This window comes from Solea senegalensis, linkage group LG16, assembly GCF_019176455.1.
Source record: "Solea senegalensis isolate Sse05_10M linkage group LG16, IFAPA_SoseM_1, whole genome shotgun sequence".
In the NCBI taxonomy this organism is placed as follows: Eukaryota; Metazoa; Chordata; class Actinopteri; order Pleuronectiformes; family Soleidae; genus Solea; species Solea senegalensis.
The window spans coordinates 4,499,463-4,519,560 of NC_058036.1; the positions used below are offsets into that span (position 1 = coordinate 4,499,463).

Here is a 20,098-nt window from a genome sequence, read left to right on the forward strand (position 1 = left end):
TTTGTAAAGTGGAATCTAATTTACTTTAATGAAAACCAAACTTTCCATATGAGACAAGAAGAAAACCTCCCAATAAACCTTTTTGTAACTTAATCTTAGTCCCACGTAAAACATAAAGCAAAATTCCCCATAATTCCAGTTTTTTTTTAAAAAATACACTCTTCACTTTTTTATTTATTTAAACTTCTCGAACATTTTGAGATAAACAAAGAATATGGAAACAAAATATAATAAATACATTTTAAAATACTGTTAATTAAAGACATAAACTGTATATAAAAAAGTGCAACAAAAAGAATAAAAGTACTACTGTTTGTGAGGTTATTCTTTAGTAATGAAAAATAAAGGTCTTTGGCACATTTTGATTTCATTATAAAAGCATGCAAAGATTTGACTAAAATAAGCATAACATGAATCATTAGGTCTGATTTTGTCTTCTCTATTATTACACCAACAATATCATGGGTTATGATTTATAGTAGTAACAGTGTGGTATTTTCTATTTAGCTATTCCATAACGTGTTTCCAGTCAAGTATGAGAGCACAAAACGAATTACAGAAAATACATTAGTTAACCTCAAAGCCACATCTTAATTTTATAAATTCGCTGGAAGGGTAAATATCATTCATTATTTTGAAGTGGATTTATTTATGAGTGGATGTTTGTTGTGAACATGGACCGGAAGTTGTTGTGGTCGAAGTCAAGGGCTCTTATTTTGAAGGCCAGAGTAAAAAGGTGTGTTGGGGCAAAACGTTGGTCCACTGTGTCGAATTGCTGGTGTTCTGCACGTCTCCGAATCTCATTTATTTTAAGCTGCACAGTGTAGTTATTCCAAAAACCAGTCTGCTATAATAGTTAATGACCAAATCTATTTAGGCATGTAACTGGGCTACTCGTTGACGTCATCAACGCGCGTCTCTGAGAAGGTCCTCCGGCTGCAAAGCAGCAAAAGCGATGCACGTGAGTTTTGGAGGTTTAAGAAAGTGTAGTTCTCTGTTCGTGACGCAGACTAAAGTTGTTTGTAGAGCACAAGGCGGTGTTTTATCTCACAACGTTCCGGCGTTTGTGAATCGTCCGAAGAGCAGCTCGACCATGGAGCAGGCAGCTACTGCTCCACACACACCCACACCCGTGGAGGAGGAGGCGAACACCCCGGCGAACACGCAGGGAATCGCCGTTAACGAGGCAACAGATACCGGCAAACGTAAAAGCGAGGATTCGGGTGGAGCTGAGTCAAGTGGCCGAGGTAAGAGGCGGAGAGGAGCGGGGGGGAAGAAGCACTGTCCGGGAGAGAGATACGTCCCCCCTCCGCAGAAACGAAATCCCGGTGTCAGCTTCAACCAGGAACACTTCAAAGAAACGTCCTACTATTTCGAGGGTGGTCTCCGCAAAGTCCGTTCATATTACTTTGACTTCAAAACCTACTGCAAGGGTCGGTGGGTTGGCAAGAGTCTCCTGGACGTGTTCGAGAGCGAGTTCAGAGCCGAGTCTGTGGAGTATTATAAGCAGGCTGCCAAAGAGGGTCGCATTCGGCTCAACGACACACCAGTGGAGGACCTGTCAGTGGTGCTCAGGGTCAGAAACAACACCACACATCTGACACTTCACATTAAAGCAAGCTTAATTTGTATGTATCACCTTTTATACACATAAAGGCACAATATACACACTAATCCTAATCATCCTCGACAGCACTCTTTCAAAACACATATCAATAATCTCACCCTGTCCGCCTACTTCCACCTCTGTAATATTAACTGTCTCCACCCCTGTCTCACTTCCCACACCACTGCCAACCTGGTCCACAGTCTTGTCAGTTTTCACTTTGGATTATTGTAACTCATTTCTGTCTGGTCTCCCTCAAAAATCCTGGCTCAGAACTCTGTATCATCTCGTAAACCCCCTCCATCCGTCACATCGCACCCTTCCTACAGCAGCTCCACTGGCTCCCCATCACACATGGCATCAGTTACAAAATACTGCTCCTCCACAGTACACGGGAAGTTATTTTGTTTATGTAAAGACACATGGAGGCAACATTGGGCTAGTGAAGTGAGACGGTGGCATCCATTAAAGATTGAATATTAACGAGAGAAAGAACTAAATTCCACCAAGGTCTCTGATTTACCACACAAATATTGTTAAAAATTATATTCTTTTTGAGTGATGCTGCTCACACACAGACAAGTGCAACCCATAACATAACATCTGTGTCTTAGACACTGACCTGATGCTGAAAAACTAATCTTTTTGAATGCAAATTAAAAGGTTCACATGCTGGCAGTTAGTCCAGTAGTTTCTAATCTGTCCCTGCCCTCCACAGAATAACGACCTCTTGAGAAACACCGTGCACCGCCACGAGCCGCCTGTGGTCGGCAGACCCCTGGAGGTTCTGGTTGATGATGGTGAAGTGCTCGTGGTCGACAAGCCTGCCTCCATCCCAGTCCACCCCTGTGGTCGCTTTCGTCACAACACAGTCATTTTCATCCTGGGGAAAGAACAAGGCATTTCTGGACTCCATACTGTCCACAGACTGGACAGACTCACCTCTGGTGTGCTGCTGTTTGCCAGGACATTGGAGACGTCAAAGAAACTGGACCAGTTGGTGAGAGACAGACAGGTGCGTTCCATCTAGTACTCACTTTCAAGGTGATGAGGTCATTTTTAATTATCGAAATATTATGATTTTTAAATATTGAATCTTTTTTCTTAGCTTGAAAAAGAGTATGTGTGCCGAGTGGAGGGGGAGTTTCCAGAAGATGAAGTGATCTGTGAGGAACCCATCCTGGTCGTTTCTTTTAAAATCGGCCTGTGTCGGGTTGACCCAAAGGGAAAGGAGTGCCGAACAGTCTTCCAGAGGCTTAGCTTCAATGGAAAGACGAGCGTTGTCCGCTGTTTACCCCTTACTGGCCGCACACACCAGATCAGAGTCCACCTCCAGTACCTGGGCTTCCCCATCCTCAATGACCCCATCTATGGATCCTCAGCATGGGGTCCTCACAGGGGCAAGGGGGGAATGATGGGGAAAAGTGACGAGGAGCTGCTCCAGGCTCTGCTGGAGGAACATCAGTCTCAGGAAAGTCTCCACCTTCTGGACATTCCAGATGATGGGGTTGGGCAGAAGGCGGAGAAAAAGAGGTCATCTGTGGAAACAGACAAATCAGACTGTACGTCTGAACCTGGCAACCTTAGTAGTCAAGGTCATCCAACGTCGGTGTTGACAGATTGTAGCCCAAGCAGTGCGACAGTAAATGAGGCGAGTCGGGTCTGCAGAGACCAAAACGACAACGGCACCTCGCTCAAGGAACCTAAGAGCCATGTACCGATCGAATCAAATGGAAGTCAAAAAGACACGACTGATTCTGCCGATACTAGTGACCACCTGTGTAGCGAATGCAAGCTGGTACGACCAGATCCCACTGAGAAGGAGCTCATCATGTATCTCCATGCTTTACGCTACAAAGGACCTGACTTTGAATATTCCACACGACGGCCCGACTGGGCCAGAGAAGACTGGGTTGAAGATGATTAAAAAAATAACCTCACTGCTGATGACTTTCAACCCTTTTCCCCTCTGATGGCTTCTGATTTTATTAAACCTTTAAAAATAGGTATTTTTTTTAATTAATGCTTGACACAAAAATATTTTGTTGAACTATTTTTCTCATTTTGCCGTTTTAATGCCAAGCATATAGTTTTAATTTAATTTCCACCTTTGAAGCCTGTTATGCGTGGTACTCAAATCCATTAAAAGCCACTATGCAGGAAAATAAACGTTTTTCTTTTTCTTTATTCCGACTTTGTGAAACATGAACACAAATGACAGTGGTGACAACCCTCTTAGCGTTGATGAATTTCATTTGTTTCGAAGGCAGATTGTTGTACCATATTGATTTTCAAAGTAAAGGACCAATGAAGAATTACCAGCTGTCAAAAGCAAACATCATTTATGAAACAGCTTGAAATTAATCCTTCTCCATGCACATTTGATATATTAAGGCTCCTGGAATAACACTGCACCTCCAACATCTGTTGTTTTCTATAAATGCACCTTTTGCACATATGGCATACATTGTTGGAGCCTAATCGGCTCATAGAACCCTGTTGAATAAAACGCTAATTCGTTACTATACTGTTATACTAATGGAATTTGAGACTTGTGTAATGTGATGTTTTCGCTATGGGACGGGACGAAGACAAAGATGTTCTCATATAATCGCTAATTATCCGATAGAGTTTCTCGGAGCAGTACAGCAGCAGCAAGGTATTCACTATTGAAGCAGTAGTTGTAAGTAATGGTACAACTACTGCACTAGAAAGCTCCCCCCCTCCTCTTTACGAAGGTTACGCTCTGTCAACAGTGTTTAATGACAGTACAGCCTTTTAGAACTGGTACATAATGAAGTAAATACGACCTTTTGGCACTGACATTGAAACAAACAGCAGTAAATCTTTAATGTATTTGACCGTTGAAACATTACATAACTAGACCACGGTAACAAAAGATGATCTGTACATATTATTGTCATAAAATTGTAAAGACGGCTAACTGTAAGTGTTTGCTACTGTAGATGTGATGGCAATTCTTGCACAGTCTGTACACAGAATGAATCTTTTCTCACAGGTATCGTTGATATTGATAATTGCTTTGTGTATGGCTCGTTTAGGTTCGTCGTCGCATGAAGAAAGGCCAGCGGCAGATGCACACAACTGGACTGCGTGTGCGTACAGATGTTTTTTTCCAGGCACAAGTTGTTCTGCAGCAGCAAACTGTGCAGAACTGTCAAACTGTGACATAACGGAAAGCTTTGTCTTTTTGATTTTCTGCAAATGCAGGGTTGAACACTTCATGCTTTGACTTGGACCTTTTTGCTCATGCTTTGACCTCATCTGTAACAGACCTGTCACATGTTACACTTGCAGTTGGCTTATATTTCCCTTGAGTGTTGATACAAAATTAAAACTGTACGCTCCTTTCGTAATTCCTATGGGCTACTAGATTTTCCATTTAACGCACATTGTTTGCTTAACATGTATCCTCTCGTTTTCCGTCTCTCTTGATCCAAACATCTGGTAAGTCTGGCTTGCTGTTGGGTATAATGACCACCTCCTCAGTCTGACTGGTACGCCCTTTATTAGACGTCTCGTAAACAGTTTCAATCAGCGAGAGGCGAAGCGTGTCTCTCTTCCCGTTGAGGTATCCTGGTTGTAACTGAACATCCTCTCCTCCTTCTCCTTCTTGTAGCATGGTTGAAGGTCCTGGCTCAATGTCACTGAGGCACGTTTCACAGGAATCCTCCAGACCCTCGAAGGAACTCTGGGACTGGAAGGAGAGGCATCCCTTCTTGGAGTGGTGGTGAAGGCACTCCTCAAAGGTTTGTTCCTCTTGACAGAGAGATGGCTGGTCAGTTGTCTCCAATGTGTTGCTGATTATTGTGTCCTGTATGCTAGAAGATGAGGAGAATGAAGTATTGCCCCAGTCTGTCACCCCAGACTGAACTCTGCATGTCTTACACAGCAGCTTGTCCTTAGCAAGGTCCTCCTGTCCCAGTCCTCCAGGCCGCAGGGTGTTTTCTCTGTAAGGAGACGAGGTCTGTAGGGCTGGTGGCGACTGGCAGATCTTGTGTTGGCGGCTGCACATCTCGTCCATCTCGCCATCCATGCTGCTTGCACCAGTATCTTTCCCGCAATATTCAATCTCGTCAGAGAGCACCGACGGCCGGTTGGACAGTTTACTGGTGCAGGTGCTGTTCTCGAAGCTGTCGCTGAGCCGGTAAGCCAGTGGCTGCAGCTCATACTGCTCCGGTCCCCTGTCACCGCATCTTCCTCTGGTTTGCTTCAGTCTTTGCTGACGTTGGTGGTCGGGGTAGAGATAGCCGCCTGACTCCTTCTCGTAACTCCTCCTCACTCTAGATCGGCCAAAAGCCCCGTTCGCTGCTGGGGAGGAGCCAGGTTCTGCTGCCGAGCATGAAGACAGCACACCGTCGGTCTCCTCTGAGAAACACGGCAGCGCAATCGTGCCGCAGTTTTTTTGTGGGCCAAAAAAGCAACACAGGGACTGAAAAAAGAAGGTCGAAAAACCACAGGCTACGCACTTCACCAGAAACAGGAAAATCCCCAGTTTTCTGAATAGTAACGCTGTTGCAGGCAACATGATGATCCCCATGGAAAAAAATGCTCCCGAAATGATTGCTACTGGACGCCCCATCCGTTTAGTGGAGTGTGCTACTTTTCCAATTTTGTCTGAATGAGGAGCCAAGCTGTATGATATGCAATAGTCGGCAACAAAGTCAACAGACAGTCCCGCGGCTGATGATATAAACAGAGCCTCCATGCCGCTCAGCTGCCATTCAAGAAGAACCAGGAGGCCAACTGTGACAAACACGCTGCCTCCTACAGCGACAGTTCCATAAATACTCAGAGGGATATTCCAGGTGGTAAGAAGAAGCAAAGCAAACGTGACGGCTACCGAGAAGCCAGCTACTACCAGAGTCTCTGAACTTAAAGACTGCTGTAGATCAAACAGAGACAGCTGACTGATGAACCACACGTTCTCCAGGCCTTGAGGTGCGCCAGATTTTTCTAAGTTAAACCATGTCAGGATTTCTTTGTACAGAGCGCTGGTTCTGCTATAGTTGAAGCTGTAGAGGTATGTGGTTTTGAATGCCAACACGAGGGCAGCTATCCTGCCATCTGGCTGGAAATACAGGCCTCCACTGTGGGCCAGATGGCCCTCGGCATGCTTCTCTGCCAGCATCATACTGAGGCAGTTCTCAAAAACGCTGGGCGGGTAGGGGAAAGGGATGTCATTACAACAGAAGTGAAGGGCGCCATCACTCTCTGAGCACCGTCTGACGGACACCCAGTGTATTAGCTGCTCGATGAGGCAGACATTGTCTGTCATAACATTTCTGTCCTCGGTTGAAGGAGGGGAATAAAAGCTCTGGTTCTGGACTCTTCCGCACAGGTCCCTTAACCAGATCTGAGCATCTGGTCGGCTCATGTTGAAGTATGGGTCGAGCACCAAAGAGCCATTGCTCTTAGGGTTAAAGTGATCCCCGTTATCCGTCGCTTTGATCCCCCACACAAGCGTCAATGTCACGGCCTTATCCTCGCCATGTCTCTGCCTCTCAAACTTAAACATGTGGCGATATTCAGCGTCGTATCTCTCGAACGGGTGACTCGAGCGGAAGAGCTGGCCGACCTTGCTTTCCAAGGTGGGAAGCTTCATGCCTGGGTCGATGCAGGACATGTATGTCCCCCCAGCAGCGAGCACTGCGAACCAGCACACCCAGATGTACCGGAACTTCACCACTCCGCATGGTGCGATTTTCAGAAATAGCAAATTTGAAGTGTCAGTCAGCCCTCGTCTTAATTCTCTCAACTTCTGGCCAAGTGTGAAGAGGCATCTTTTGCGTGAGCTTGTTTCCCAGAAGCCGCCTGCATTTTTGGAGCAGCATGGCCTCCATCCCTGCACTGCCATGGATGCCGAGGACGTCTCCGTGTAGTGCTCTCGCAAGACAAAAGAGCAAGGCAGCCACACTAGCGCTACGAGCGAGCTGATCAAAGAGGCACTTCCAAGATAAACAGAGAAACATCTGATTGCTGTGATGCTGCTGAGATAGCCGGAGAAAAACGCTGCACTGGAAGTCAGCCCGGATGCTAAAATCAAATAGCCCACTTCCTGCACAGCTCTGTGCACTCTCTTCTCCAGGGAGGCAGGGGGCTTTTGGGATAGCTGCAGAATCCACAAATCGGCAAAGATGAAAACCTGATGGGAGCAGTTTCCCACAAGAATCAGTGCTGCAGTGAGGTTGACCAGCGGGAAAAAAGTGAGGCGAAATACGACTTTGTAGAAGAAATAAGAGGTCAGGAGGGAACCTGTGATTGCTATCAAAGATAATGCCACTATGAAAAGAGAGTGGAGATACAGAGCCATAGTGAAAAGAAGACAAACGACAGCTAAGATGGGATAGACTGAATCTCTTGCAAGGTAATGCTTGAACAGTGACTCCTTGATTCCAAAGTCCATGCCGGTGATCGTCGTGTTATTGTACGTCAGCGCCCTGCCTTCAAAACTGTTCATGTATATCGCCATCATGTGCTCCCCTTTGTTCACAGGTAAGAACAGGAGGCTGTACTTAAGAGTCGGGATTTGGTATTCAACCGTCTGTGGGCCGAGGAAGTCTTTATCCACCAGGAAGTGCAGGATCTGGAACACCACGCGGGATTGCTTGCAGCAGGGCGGCACGGAAGAGCAGGCGCCGCGCTGAGGTCTGTTGACGCAGTCGTCTGTCAGATGTCCCTCGTGATAGTACAAAGCACACTTCCTGAGGAGGTTCAGAGACTCGGAGACCTAGTATGAAAAGAGGTAAAATCAAACACAATTCAGACACTATTATGAAATTATGAAAGATGAGTTCAGTGACTCTGATTGGCATCATCTGTCAGGGCCCGACGCCAAGAACTGATTAAATTGGGGCTCGTAATACAAAATAAAACGATGAACACAATCTTATTGTAATTTAAGCTCATTTTGTTGAGATTTCCAAGGGGGGAAATTACAAATATTCAAATTTATATGGTCATTTGTTTGAGTGAGACTGTACCTGGTGGGAGGTGAGGCTGAGGCAGCAGGACGCATTAGCGAGAACAGCCAAGTAATTCCCCAGAGACCAGCTCGGGCAGCAGCTGCTTCTGGGCGTCCCCTCGGCCTCCACCCTCACATGCTGCTGACACAGCTCCTGGAACTGAGCCTGGGAGCGAATCTGAGTCAGATGAGAGAAAGACCTTTTTTTTGAAAGCATGCCCAGTTTGGAATCTTAAATGCAATGTTTTTTTTTAATATGACAGAAAATGAAAGTAGGGGTTTGACAAAAGAGGATAACTAAAGGGATGAAGAACGAGACAAAAATGTGAGATGAAGAGCTGGTTAGATGAGAGCGAACCCTAGATTGCTCCATCTCACACATGGCGTGGATGGCCTTCAGGCTCCAGAGGCTGGCTGAGTTCTCCGAGCGGAACACGAGCTGCGCCAAATGTTCGCCTGCGTGGAGACGGACAGATGGATTCAACATACAGTAACAAGATGACCGGCAGTGACTCATCAGCTCGTGGGGATGGCCAAACTGTTAATCATGAGTAACGTTTACTGTGTGTTATATCCTCCTGACTGTGCCGAGTACAAACTACGCATCATATAATGAAAACATCAAGGTTCAGAGTTGCTAATAAATGCGTCCGGGGAGCCGCCTGTGGTTTACGAGGCTAACAGAAGTCAACTTTGATCTTGATTTCAAAGTAAGAAAATCTGTGATAATCCGCCTGAGGAGAAACTATTCTCTTTGAAGCCACACTAAAAGCTCTTATTCACTTCTTATTGTGATCTCACTGTTGAATATGAACCCAACCAGTTAGTTGTTATTGTTTTTGTGTTGCCAGTCGTGCTCATCCCTTCCTAACAAGCTGGATTGTTTTGTTTCCACACATGTATAATTGGCACTCATCGTATTTCCATTTCATTCACTGCACAGGACTGTTCTTAAACGGGTAACACGTCTACAATAAAGTGCTATTTTCTTTGTTTCAGTTTGGCGCACGTTTGGAGGATTTATTCCACCTGGATCATCACACAGGAAGGTGTCAGGGGACGAGTCTCTGGCCAGCATCCTCTTGATGCGACGTGTGGCATCACCACTGCTGTCGCCGCTTACGACGGCCCCAAAACTGCAACACAGGTAAAACACATGAAGGAATACTTCACCAATTTGCATTTAGCTTTGTAATACTAGAGTCGAGAAATATCTTCCTTCTTTCTTTTGTTACGTGCCCACCAGTGACACTTTTTAGTGACCTCATCCCCAGAATGTAAACAGTTATGCTAACGGGACCAAGTGTCACTTGGCTCATTCCTGACTTCTCAGAGAAGAAGCCCAGTGAGCTTGCTCAAATTTAGGTGCCAAAAAAAAGACAATAATCTTAGCTTAGAATCATCTGTGATTGGGTAACACTGTCATTGTCAGATTATTAGCGATTGTGTTGCTATACCGTAGAGGTGAACATGTCGGCAAAGAGTCCTTACTGAGATTCACAAACAGAATGTTTACAAGTTTACAAATACGCTTATTTGGTAAAGAAAGGGTTATTTCTCTCTGCAAACCCTGTCGTTGATCACATTAATTCTAATCATTCATTTTAAACTCTTTTTTTTTTATCTTTATATATCTATTATTAATTGACACATGTAAAAGTTATTTGTAATAGTTAGAGAACACTATGCACATACTAATTTAAAAAATACTAACTTTTCCACTACATAGTACTGCCTTGCATTGGTACGGCTCGACTCTGTACGCGTTTGTTTGGTTTTCCATTACAATATAGTACCGCCTCAACGTGGGCGGAGTCAGCGCAGCACGGCTGCATGAAACTGCCGTGACCTTGTTTTACACGCGACAAATTAATGACTTGTAAAGCAGTTATTTTCGATGTAATGAATCATTAGAGTCAGTTCACTGAACTGAAATACAGCGGCCTTCAGCAGTGCTGTCGCTAAATACACCAGACTCCTTTGTTAGATATTGACATTTTAGACATTTCCATGCTAAATGTTGGAGATTAACGCACGTTTTCAGGATTGTTATGTCTTTTTAACTGGTCTACAGTTCGGCATTGTTCGCTTTGATTCCTTTTGTCGGACAACTTGATCACGACTCGTCCTGTAACGACACTCTAAACAAATCAGTGGCTGGCAGTTTGATGATGTCACACATTACATTACATTACATTACATGTCATTTAGCAGACGCTTTTATCCAAAGCGACTTACAATTGAATTGAGTACAATCAGCCAGGGGTGGAATCGAACTTGCGACCATTGCGACTATGATGTCTTTCGCGCACAGGGTACTGGTCTTAACCACTGAGCCACTCCACCCCCCACACACATAGTGTCAGCTCAGCTCGCTTGGAACCTCGCCAGAACAGGTACTAAAAAAAAGTACTAGGTACTATCGCTAATGGAAAAGCAAAAATAACCGTGCCGTGCCAAGGCGAGTCGCGCCGGAACCATGTAGTGGAAAAGCGGCATTATACTCCGTTGTAAACTACAGTGTGTGTTTGTACTGGTGAGTCTAAACCACTGCTGACCTTTTACTGAGCTGCTGTGGTAGAAGAGACAGAGTTTTGCCCAGGCCTGTGTTCTCCTGCAGCTTGGACAAGCTGGACTGACGAACTCCGATGTATGTTCCCCGAGGCTCGAAACCCTGAAAATACAGTACACATCAAAGCCGAAGACACACTGGTGCGCATCAATGCTCTTCACAGTGGCCAGTGAGTGTTTTCTCTTCCCCCGGATTATATTCTCTTCTTATGCAAATCTGATACAAAGGTGACTCATTGTTGTGAGCCGCATTATCTGTCTAATTTCAAAGGTGAGGAGATGTATTTAATTACGATGACGGCGGTTCATTGAATCGGTAAATGGACAAGTTCATGAGTCACTCGGGAAACAGTAATTAACACTCAGCCTGAGGTGGCGAGGGAGGATTTAGCCTCAAGATGTGGTGGAGGGAAGATTGCAATGATTCTATAAAGGACTTGTGGGCATTCAGATAATACTGTGTGATGGTTTTTTTTTTATTATTATTATTATTATTGTGTGTTATTCACCAGCAGTGGGTCAGAGAAGTCGGGCAGTGGACCAATGAACAGTCCTGCCACGGAGCATCCCAGCAGCAGCAGGGCACAACCCACCAACACCGCTAATGGGTAGTCCACTATCATCCGGGAGTAACTGCCGAATAGAAAAACCACAGATTAGCTGTGACATATTTGAGTTTTAAAGTGAAAAACACATTTCCAGTACTTACTTTCTAAGGATGCAGTTAAGTCCTCCATCCCTGCAAATGCAGCAGTTAAAGTTAATGAATCAAACATTTTTTTTTAGTTTATTATCATTACATTCACGTCGCCACCTCTCTGGTACTTTAAACGGACCTTACTGTCACCACATGCCGCTGCGTTGCCTTCTGTGTGCCGCTCTCGTGTGACCCGTGCAGCCAGTGGCACCTCACGGCGCCGTGGCACGACGTCTGACGGGCGGAGCTGCAGCCGTGGTCCATTTTCACCGCCACGCCTCCTCCTCCTCCTTCCACGCGGGGACCCGTCGTGTTTGGTCTGACCGGCCTGTGATGGCTGCAGTGGGGGCAGCTCTGGTGCTGAGGAGAGTCGTAGGCGCCGACTATGCGAGGACCCTGCAGGGTGAGCGGAAAAGAGAATATGGAATATTGAATTCTTACTGCTTGTTATATCTTGTGCATTTCTACTTTTTTCATCAGACTACCCCCAAAGCAACACGCTGTCAGTGTTCCGCCGTACTTGATATAGCTGGCAGGAGGAAGATGGTCTGCCGAGGCTGCTGCAGCTGTCACATAGCTCCCCCCCAGACTGGATGACTGTCAGTGGAGCCTCGGCGGAACACAAGCTGTCAGGAGGACACAGAGAAACGGCTGGTATGTCACTGAGGGGAGAAGAGGAGTAAGAAGACAGGGGGTGGTTTTTTTTTTATTTGGGTTTGCACAGCATCATTATTAAGTCAACAACAAAAAAACACAACTCAAGAATTAGGTCTCTGAATGTTTCAAGCTTTTCAGATTTAAACCTGAAACACAGCCACAATTCTTATGCTGTTTCCTGCCTTTCAGAACCACAGAACTTTCTTTGTCTTACTAGGGAATAAATAAAAATAAAAACAAAAACCTCTGCTGCCAACTCTGCAGTGATTTGAGTTTATGAAAATCAGGCACAATCATCACTTTCTCCTACTCTGCACTGGAGCCTCTGGACTATATTCATGGTTTTCGGCTTCTTCTGTGTCTGTATCCCTTTCTCATATTGTATATATACTCGGTAGCCATTTTATTAGGTAAACACAGGTATATACTCTCTTCTGCTTCGTGGCTGTGCATGGCAGTGATGGTCTTTTTCGCCCAGAGAACTGAGACACCCACTGAATGTTTCATCCTTTCCCTGTAAACGCTTGGGATGGTCGTGTTGTGTGAACATCCCAGAAGATCAGCAGTTTCTGAAATACTCCTAGAACTATTTTGATAATCAATTAATCAGTCTGAGTGTTTTTAAGGAATCAAAGTAAGTATTTTTGATTTTCCAGCTTCTTAAATATGAACATTTTCTGGTTTTCTTTGCTCCATATAACAAAGAAAAGAATAATTTTTGGTCTTTGGACAAGACAACAAGATGAGACATTTGAGAATATCATCCATTCCCGGTTTGACAAACACTGATCAGCATTTTCTGACATTTTAGGGACCAAACGATTACTCGATTAATCGAGAAAAGAGTAATAATTGTCCATGAATGTGATTCTATGTTACTTTTAAAGCCCGTTACCCTGTAAAGTGATGCTCCACTTGTCTCAGTGAAGGTCAGGAGGTGTGTGTCGTCTACCACGTGCTTGTTTTTCCACAGCAGACGCAACTGCACTTCCTGTCTCGTCACCATAGGAACGGAGCAAGTAAGTCAACAGAGCCTCAATGACCTCACACAGTGTTTTGTCACAATAAATCTGTAACGGGGTCTAAATAATAAATAGCTCACCATGTCCTCAGCAGCTCTTAGTCACAAGACGAGTGTCTGTCATTTATTTTAGCCTACTTAGAAGCTGGGGTGACTAAAAATACTGTAAAACAATATCAAACATGGATGTTCCAAAGCTTAATTCAGAGTAAATTGTCACTTAACCAAGGCCTGGCAGTTTCCTTACAGCAGGAGGACGTTGAAGTCTAATATTCCTTCTTTGGCTGTTTTTCACAGAGCCGAGTTTATGTTGGACTCATCAATAATTCAATAATTCAGTCTCCGAATACAAAAATAAATCGCGAGGACGTGTCACTGAGTTTCTCTGCCCGTGGAAAGCATGCACTGATGTCCTCGTGGTTTCAGGCGAACTCCACGTCTCTGGCTTAACCTTTTAATATCAGCACAAACTGCAACTTTCTGATCTCCCGTGACCAACAGTTTCAGTGAAAATGTGTGGCTTTTATTGCATAAACCGTGTTAGACTTACTGTATTAGACTCAATCTAATCATTAACTGCCATTTGAGCGTATGGAATGTTAAAAAAAATGTATTTATAGCAGCACTCTGTGAATGAATAGTCTTCATTAGAGGTCAAAAGGGAGAATATGCTGCCCCATGACTTTGTTCCTATAAGGCTATAATCACTTTAAAATAATTTAATAATATTTTCAAAGCAAAAGCCTTGCTTTACGGCCGCCACCACTTTATACAGCCGTGTGTGTATAAGTAGAATCTCTCGTGCAAACAACAAAAGAACTGCATCCTTTCTGGTATGCAAGGGCCACCATAGTTCTGTAGTTGATGTGACTTATTCTTAAATATACAGTTAAACTAATAGTAGTATTAGTAGTAATAATGTACTTGTAATAGTAGTGGTAAATGCCCTCAAACATCTCCCCTGCTGCCAATCATGCAACATACAGTAAAAAAAAGCAGGAATGGATCAGTCTGTGTGCAGGAGAACAGACTGTTCCTGTCCTTAAAAAACCTCCCCAGATCTGGTTCTGCAGCCTGCAGGTATAATCAAAGGAAGCAGACAAAAGCACTCACGCTCATCCTCACAGAGACACAAATGTGTTGTGTCGCTGATCTGAGGGAGCGGCAGACCTCAGCTCTTTCATGTTTGAAGCCTCGTGACCATTTGATGATTCATGGTTTTTTCCCCATCATGCAGGTCTGCTGTGTGGAGTGAGTGACAGCGGTGACCAAGAGAGGCGGCGTGACCAAAGGCAGAAGGCCGGTGACACTGCACTGAGTTGAGTCAACGGAAAAGTGTGAGTGTGAGACAGATTATGCACGTGTTACTGCTGTCACTTGTGCCGCCGCCGCTTAACTGCAAAGCTGTAAATCTGTCAAAGGTACGAATGAGGGCATAAAATCGTCTTTATGAGTTGATAAATTCATCCAGGCGCTGCAAACTCTGCCTCAGTTAATGATGCACCGCTGGATAGTTTACCCAAAAATGATCGTTCTGGGAGGTCGGTTATCAACAAAATGCCATGCATCATTTAATTTGTGCTGCAGACACAGGAATTAATGTCATGCTGGAAATAATTGCAATGGGTTAATGGTAAAATAACTACTAGGGTTGCATAAATTCCAATGATTCCAATGGAAAGTTTCCAGTTTGTTTGCAACCCTAATAACAGCTCATGTGTGTCTATTGTTCTATTTTTATTTTTTTATTAAGATTATGGTTAAAAAACTCAACTAGGATTGCACAAATTCCCATAAATGGAAAGTTTCCAAATTGGAATTTTTCCCAAATCCACCAATTACTATCACATGGAAAGTTTCTGCAAATTCAACAGAAACATTGCAACCCCAACAGCTCATGTATGTCCATTGCTCTTTTTCAAGTTTATGGTTAAAAAACCCAACTAGGGTTGCAAATTCCCATTAATGGAAAGTTTCCAATTTGGAATTTTTCCCAAATCCACCAATTGAAGTTCTTCTGGAAATTTACCAGAAATTTACCAGAAACTTTGCAACCCTATACAACAGCTCATATATGTCCATTCCCGAATTATGGTTCCCAATCCCATTGATATTTTCTGGAAATTTACCAGAAACATTTCACCCCTTTTGCAACCCTAATAACAACAGCTCATGTCCTACTCATTGTCCTATTGTCCACAGCAGAGACAGAGACACCGCTGGACTGTGTGTGTGTGTGTGCGTGTGTGCATGTACTCACAATCAAACCAAATCATAGTAAAAAAAAACACACCTGTCAGTTGTTGTTTTTTTTACTCCAATAATCAAATTACAAAGTGTCAAATCAATGTTGGGAAAATAAAACAAAGGGACACAAAATAAAAGAAAAGGGAAAAGCCCACCTTTGCGAAGCCTCCTGAATCTCCCCCCTCTCATCTGAGGGAGAATCATCCATCACTATCGCGTCCGTGCTCTCTCCTCTCACTGAGCAAGCATCCATCCTCCTCCTGCTTCGCTCTGTAACAGAGACGATCGAGAATTCCTCTCCTGTTATTTGTTGAATTTAAACAAAACACTCTCACATCTCGGGTCCACGAGGATCAGAGGTGCGAGCTTGTTTTCTGACGCTGCTGCTCCACACACACACACCTCAGATCCGACCGGAGCTGTTTGGGTTAATCTGCCCCGAGCTGCGCTATGATTGGCGGAGCCGCGGTGATGCTGCGGACGCTGCGCGGTCGCTGTCCAACCGGCCGCGGTGCTGGAGATGCGAGCGGCGGAGACTGAGCACCAGTGTCTGCTGCTCACGCGATCTGTCTTACCCTGTTTTATACGCGCACAAAACAGAGACTGCACATTATTGTGAAAACGACACGCTCATGAACGGAAAAGGAGGTATTAGGGCCACATGTAAATACAAATTGAAAGAAAAAAAACAAGTCAGAAATCTGAAATTAAAGTCAGAATTTGAAATTATGGTCAGAATTTGAAATTAGTCAGAATTCTGATTGAGATTAAAGTCAGAATTCTGATATTAAAATCGGAATTCTAAATTTAAAGTCAGAATTTGAGATTATAGTAAGAATTCTGAGATTAAAGTCAGAATTCTGAATATCGGAATTCTAAAATTAAAGTCAGAATTTGAGATTAAAGTCATAATTCTGTAATCAAAGTCAGAATTTGAGATTAAAGTCAGAATTATGATTGAGATTAAAGTAATGTATAAATATTTACACATTTACAGTATTTTATATAATGTTCTCCGTGTTCTCAGTACAACACAAGAGTATGTTTATGGCTTTAAACACAACCATTTCCACACATCATATTCTTGAATTAAACTGCTGTTCTTCATCCTTATATTTATTTTGTATATTTCTTTTAACTGATTTATGTTTTTAACTCTGCTTTAATTCCATAATTTACGTCCTTACAATTACATATACTGCTCCACAAAAGGCAGTTGCCTTACTTACTTACTTACTTACTTACTTACTTACTTACTTACTGGTAGTGTATTAGGAAGTCACCAACACCTGTTAATGGTTAACTGATATTACTACTGCACAACCAAAACTGAAAAGCCAAACACTAACTAGAAGTTTTCACTACCTGGCAACCCAGCTTTTACTCAGCAATGTCCTCCTCAGGTCTGAAAAAAAGCGTATTTTAAAAAAACAACCAAAAAACATGATAAAATGAAAATTTAAAGGTTTGTGATTTTGTTTGACGGACTATTTTGGTCAATTTTATTAATCAACCATTAAACTAGGTATGTATATATATATGTATAGGTAGGCTAAGTAGGTGTAGTCGGGTAGCTAGCTAGGTAGCTATAGGTCAGTGTATGTAGGTAGGTATACATGTATAGGTAGGTTTATAATAAAATAATAAGTTAGTGTTTTCTTTATGCAGTGTCTACGTGTCAATGTTGCAGCTGGAGTTCATTTATAAGAAGTAAGCAGAAAACATAAATCCTCTCATGCCGCGTCTCAAAACCCTCTTTGATTTGTTGCCATTCTTTGCCCATAAAGACACTCACAAATCTGTTTTCATGCTTTGAGCTGCAAGATGTGGACTGCACAAAAGGAAAACAACATGAGAGAATTTACAGCATTTTATTATAATGATATGCTTCCCCCCTTCTTTTTTTTTTTATTTATTCAGATTTATACTGTTATCTAATGGCCAAATAAATCTTATATGGCTCACAACAAAAACAGTTTTAGTGGGTGAAGATGTTGCGCAACAAAGTAAGGAGGAAAAATGGGAGAAAAAAAGTAAGGACAGAACTTTGAGCTCTTTATTAAGTGGAAGAAGAGAGCAAGGCAAGGCCATGCAGCTTAGAAGAAAGGGGAGAGTGTGATGCAGACCCATGTGATCCGTTGCTAATGAGGCGACCGCTGGTCTGGCTCTGGTTATAAATATGAATCATGGCGCTGGGCCCTTCTCTCTGAGGGACTATGTTGGGGAAAAAAAGGGGGTGATTTATTGAAAGAAAATTTTGTAGGAGGGCTCAAAGTTTTATTTCTGGGTTTAAATAAGAGGCAAAGACAGTGGAGATGTAGAGGTAACAGTGTTGCTTCATATTTGCATCGTAAAGGCATGGTCCAGCCTCGACTCACCTCAGCACACTTTGGTGGGTTTTCCGTCACATTATAGTACCTCCTCAATATGGCCAGAGTTAGTTTCCTTTTTAACTAAAGTACTTAAAAAAGTACCAGGCACTATCGCTAATGGGAAAAGCAAAATAAAATGTGCCAAGGCAAGTTGGAAAAACTGTTATTGACGAAGCTTTACATTGCTGTTGAACGTCCCTCACCTCACTCTTCTCGACGAAGTGTGTTAAAGAACATGTGTCGCCTTCAGTTAGCATCAAAACCCCAAAGTTTGTTTAGTTTGTCCATTCGTCCATTTTCTACTGCTCGGGGGGGAAGGGGGGGCACTGGCACTGGCGCCAATCACCGAGACAAACAACCATCCACTCTCACACTCACCTACTGTCAATGTCCAATTGACCTAATCCCCAAATCTGCATGTTTTTAGACTGTGAGAGGAAACCGGAGAACCTGGAGGAACCCCACGCACACACGGGGAGAACATGCAAACTCCTTGCTGAAAGACCCTTGTTCCGACCGGCTCACAAACCCAGGTCTTCTTGCTGCAAAGGTAAGAGTGCTGTTTAGTTTTTAAACCCGTTGTGTGCTAATAAAATATTGGCCTCTATCGAGCTGACTCCTGATATAAATATATAAAAGGCTCATTCTGTGGTTATTTTATCTGTAATACATACACGCTGGACCTCTAATGGGTCATGATGTGAAAAGTAAACGTGATAAGACCTCACACTCAGGTTGTGCTCACATAGCGGCTGCTGTGATGGCTGGCATGTCGTTTTGTGAGCAGCCTGTGCTGCAGCTGACACGGCTCATGCCTTGCTTTACTTCAGGCACTGATTAACTCACACACACACACACATAATGAGAGGCTGAAGAGCGAGGGGAGAGGGGAGTTTGGCTTCTGGCTGGTGCTGAGGCGACAGCCATGGTAATTTCCTGTGGCAGATTTCTGGGAAACGCTTCATTACAGCCTCAGCGCTGCCTACACGTCTGTGAGATTCAGTGGTACCACACACACACACACACACACACACACACACACACACACACACACACACACACACACACACACACAACGCCGTGCACTGCAGTGTGGAAACCCGGGACAACAGTAAAGTGTTTCTGTGAATCCTATACATCTGAAGATCCAACCATCGTGGCCGCTTACGATTTTAGGGCTGATGATTTGAAGAGATTATCTGACCAAATTAGTCTTCACGATTTCAAATTGTAAGTATTAACCCTTTATCGGGAAAGTGACTATAAACGGCAACTTCCGTGGCTATCCAAAATGGCACCTGGGATAAAAGTCTTCTCTCAGCCAATCAGCGAGGTTAAGCTATGCCGCGCCATTGGACCAATCAGCAGCGGGTTAGGGTTAACTAACCGTTACCCTAAACGCTCAAAATAAATGTGTTTTTCTTATAAATTGTTATATATTCATCTTTTAGAAAAAATTTTTTCCCTAATACCCATATAGAGTTGATTCCCTCAACAGCTATTAACTGACGACAGTCTGCCTCGATGCCTGTTTATATTCTGAAGTCACGCTAAATTGTGAGTTTCTGTGAGATCCCAAATCCCTGGAATCTCCTCCCTGAAATTTTTTGATTAACCCCTTAACTCCTAAGGGACTTTTTTTTGCTTATTTTAACCATAAAAGGGCCAGAAAATGTCCTGTGTGTCCATTTTCTGCATGTCAAAATAGTGTATTAACAATGAAATGAATAGCTTTATTGAGAAAAAACATGAACACCTGATTTTGTGTGTTAAATTTTAATGTCCAAAAACAGTCCAAACAATCTGTAATGTATACAGGCGTTTTTCCAACTCTGTCCTCTCTGGTGACAAAGACGCTGATTCACCGTCTTCCTGCAACAGCACGAGTGAAATTACCGTAATAACCACACGCTGGCTTTGACGTGGCAACTTTCTCAGCTTC

The 20,098-nt window shown here is 43.5% G+C and overlaps 2 protein-coding genes and 1 long non-coding RNA gene across 4 annotated transcripts; 2 read left to right on the plus strand and 1 right to left on the minus strand.

The window, feature by feature from the left end:
• Positions 1–868: 868 nt before the first annotated feature.
• rpusd2 (RNA pseudouridine synthase domain containing 2) lies at positions 869–4,983 on the plus strand. Its single transcript, XM_044047573.1, has 3 exons — positions 869–1,576; positions 2,325–2,621; positions 2,715–4,983. The coding sequence occupies exons 1-3, from the start codon at positions 956–958 to the stop codon at positions 3,531–3,533; spliced, it is 1,737 nt and encodes a 578-aa protein (XP_043903508.1). The 5' UTR covers positions 869–955; the 3' UTR covers positions 3,534–4,983.
• On the minus strand, positions 4,432–16,175 carry disp2 (dispatched homolog 2 (Drosophila)). Of its 2 annotated transcripts, none has more exons than XM_044047572.1 (10): positions 15,940–16,175; positions 12,380–12,485; positions 11,999–12,255; positions 11,872–11,901; positions 11,672–11,795; positions 11,150–11,265; positions 9,621–9,727; positions 8,950–9,047; positions 8,611–8,769; positions 4,432–8,357 (listed from the first exon to the last, which is right to left on the minus strand). In XM_044047572.1, the coding sequence occupies exons 1-10, from the start codon at positions 16,035–16,037 to the stop codon at positions 5,028–5,030; spliced, it is 4,425 nt and encodes a 1,474-aa protein (XP_043903507.1). In that variant the 5' UTR covers positions 16,038–16,175; the 3' UTR covers positions 4,432–5,027. The 2 variants fall into 2 exon arrangements, with proteins under 2 accessions (XP_043903507.1, XP_043903506.1); XM_044047571.1 differs by having other exon boundaries at positions 12,380–12,521.
• LOC122782962 lies at positions 8,315–12,407 on the plus strand. Its single transcript, XR_006361992.1, has 4 exons — positions 8,315–8,372; positions 9,591–9,738; positions 11,212–12,262; positions 12,340–12,407. It is a non-coding gene; the product is annotated as an uncharacterized LOC122782962 (long non-coding RNA).
• Positions 16,176–20,098: the final 3,923 nt, after the last annotated feature.

Excerpts from the sequence above, each read along its gene's own strand:
- disp2 (XM_044047571.1), bottom strand. The coding sequence starts at position 16,037 with ATGGATGCTTGCTCAGTGAGAGGAGAGAGCACGGACGCGATAGTGATG. Across the intron at positions 11,796-11,871 it reads CTTAACTGCATCCTTAGAAA|TTACTCCCGGATGATAGTGG; the intron begins GTAAGTACTGGA and ends TCTATTCGGCAG. Across the intron at positions 8,358-8,610 it reads TCAGCCTCACCTCCCACCAG|GTCTCCGAGTCTCTGAACCT; the intron begins GTACAGTCTCAC and ends TTTTCATACTAG.
- rpusd2 (XM_044047573.1), top strand. The coding sequence starts at position 956 with ATGCACGTGAGTTTTGGAGGTTTAAGAAAGTGTAGTTCTCTGTTCGTG. Across the intron at positions 1,577-2,324 it reads ACCTGTCAGTGGTGCTCAGG|AATAACGACCTCTTGAGAAA; the intron begins GTCAGAAACAAC and ends TGCCCTCCACAG. Across the intron at positions 2,622-2,714 it reads AGTTGGTGAGAGACAGACAG|CTTGAAAAAGAGTATGTGTG; the intron begins GTGCGTTCCATC and ends CTTTTTTCTTAG.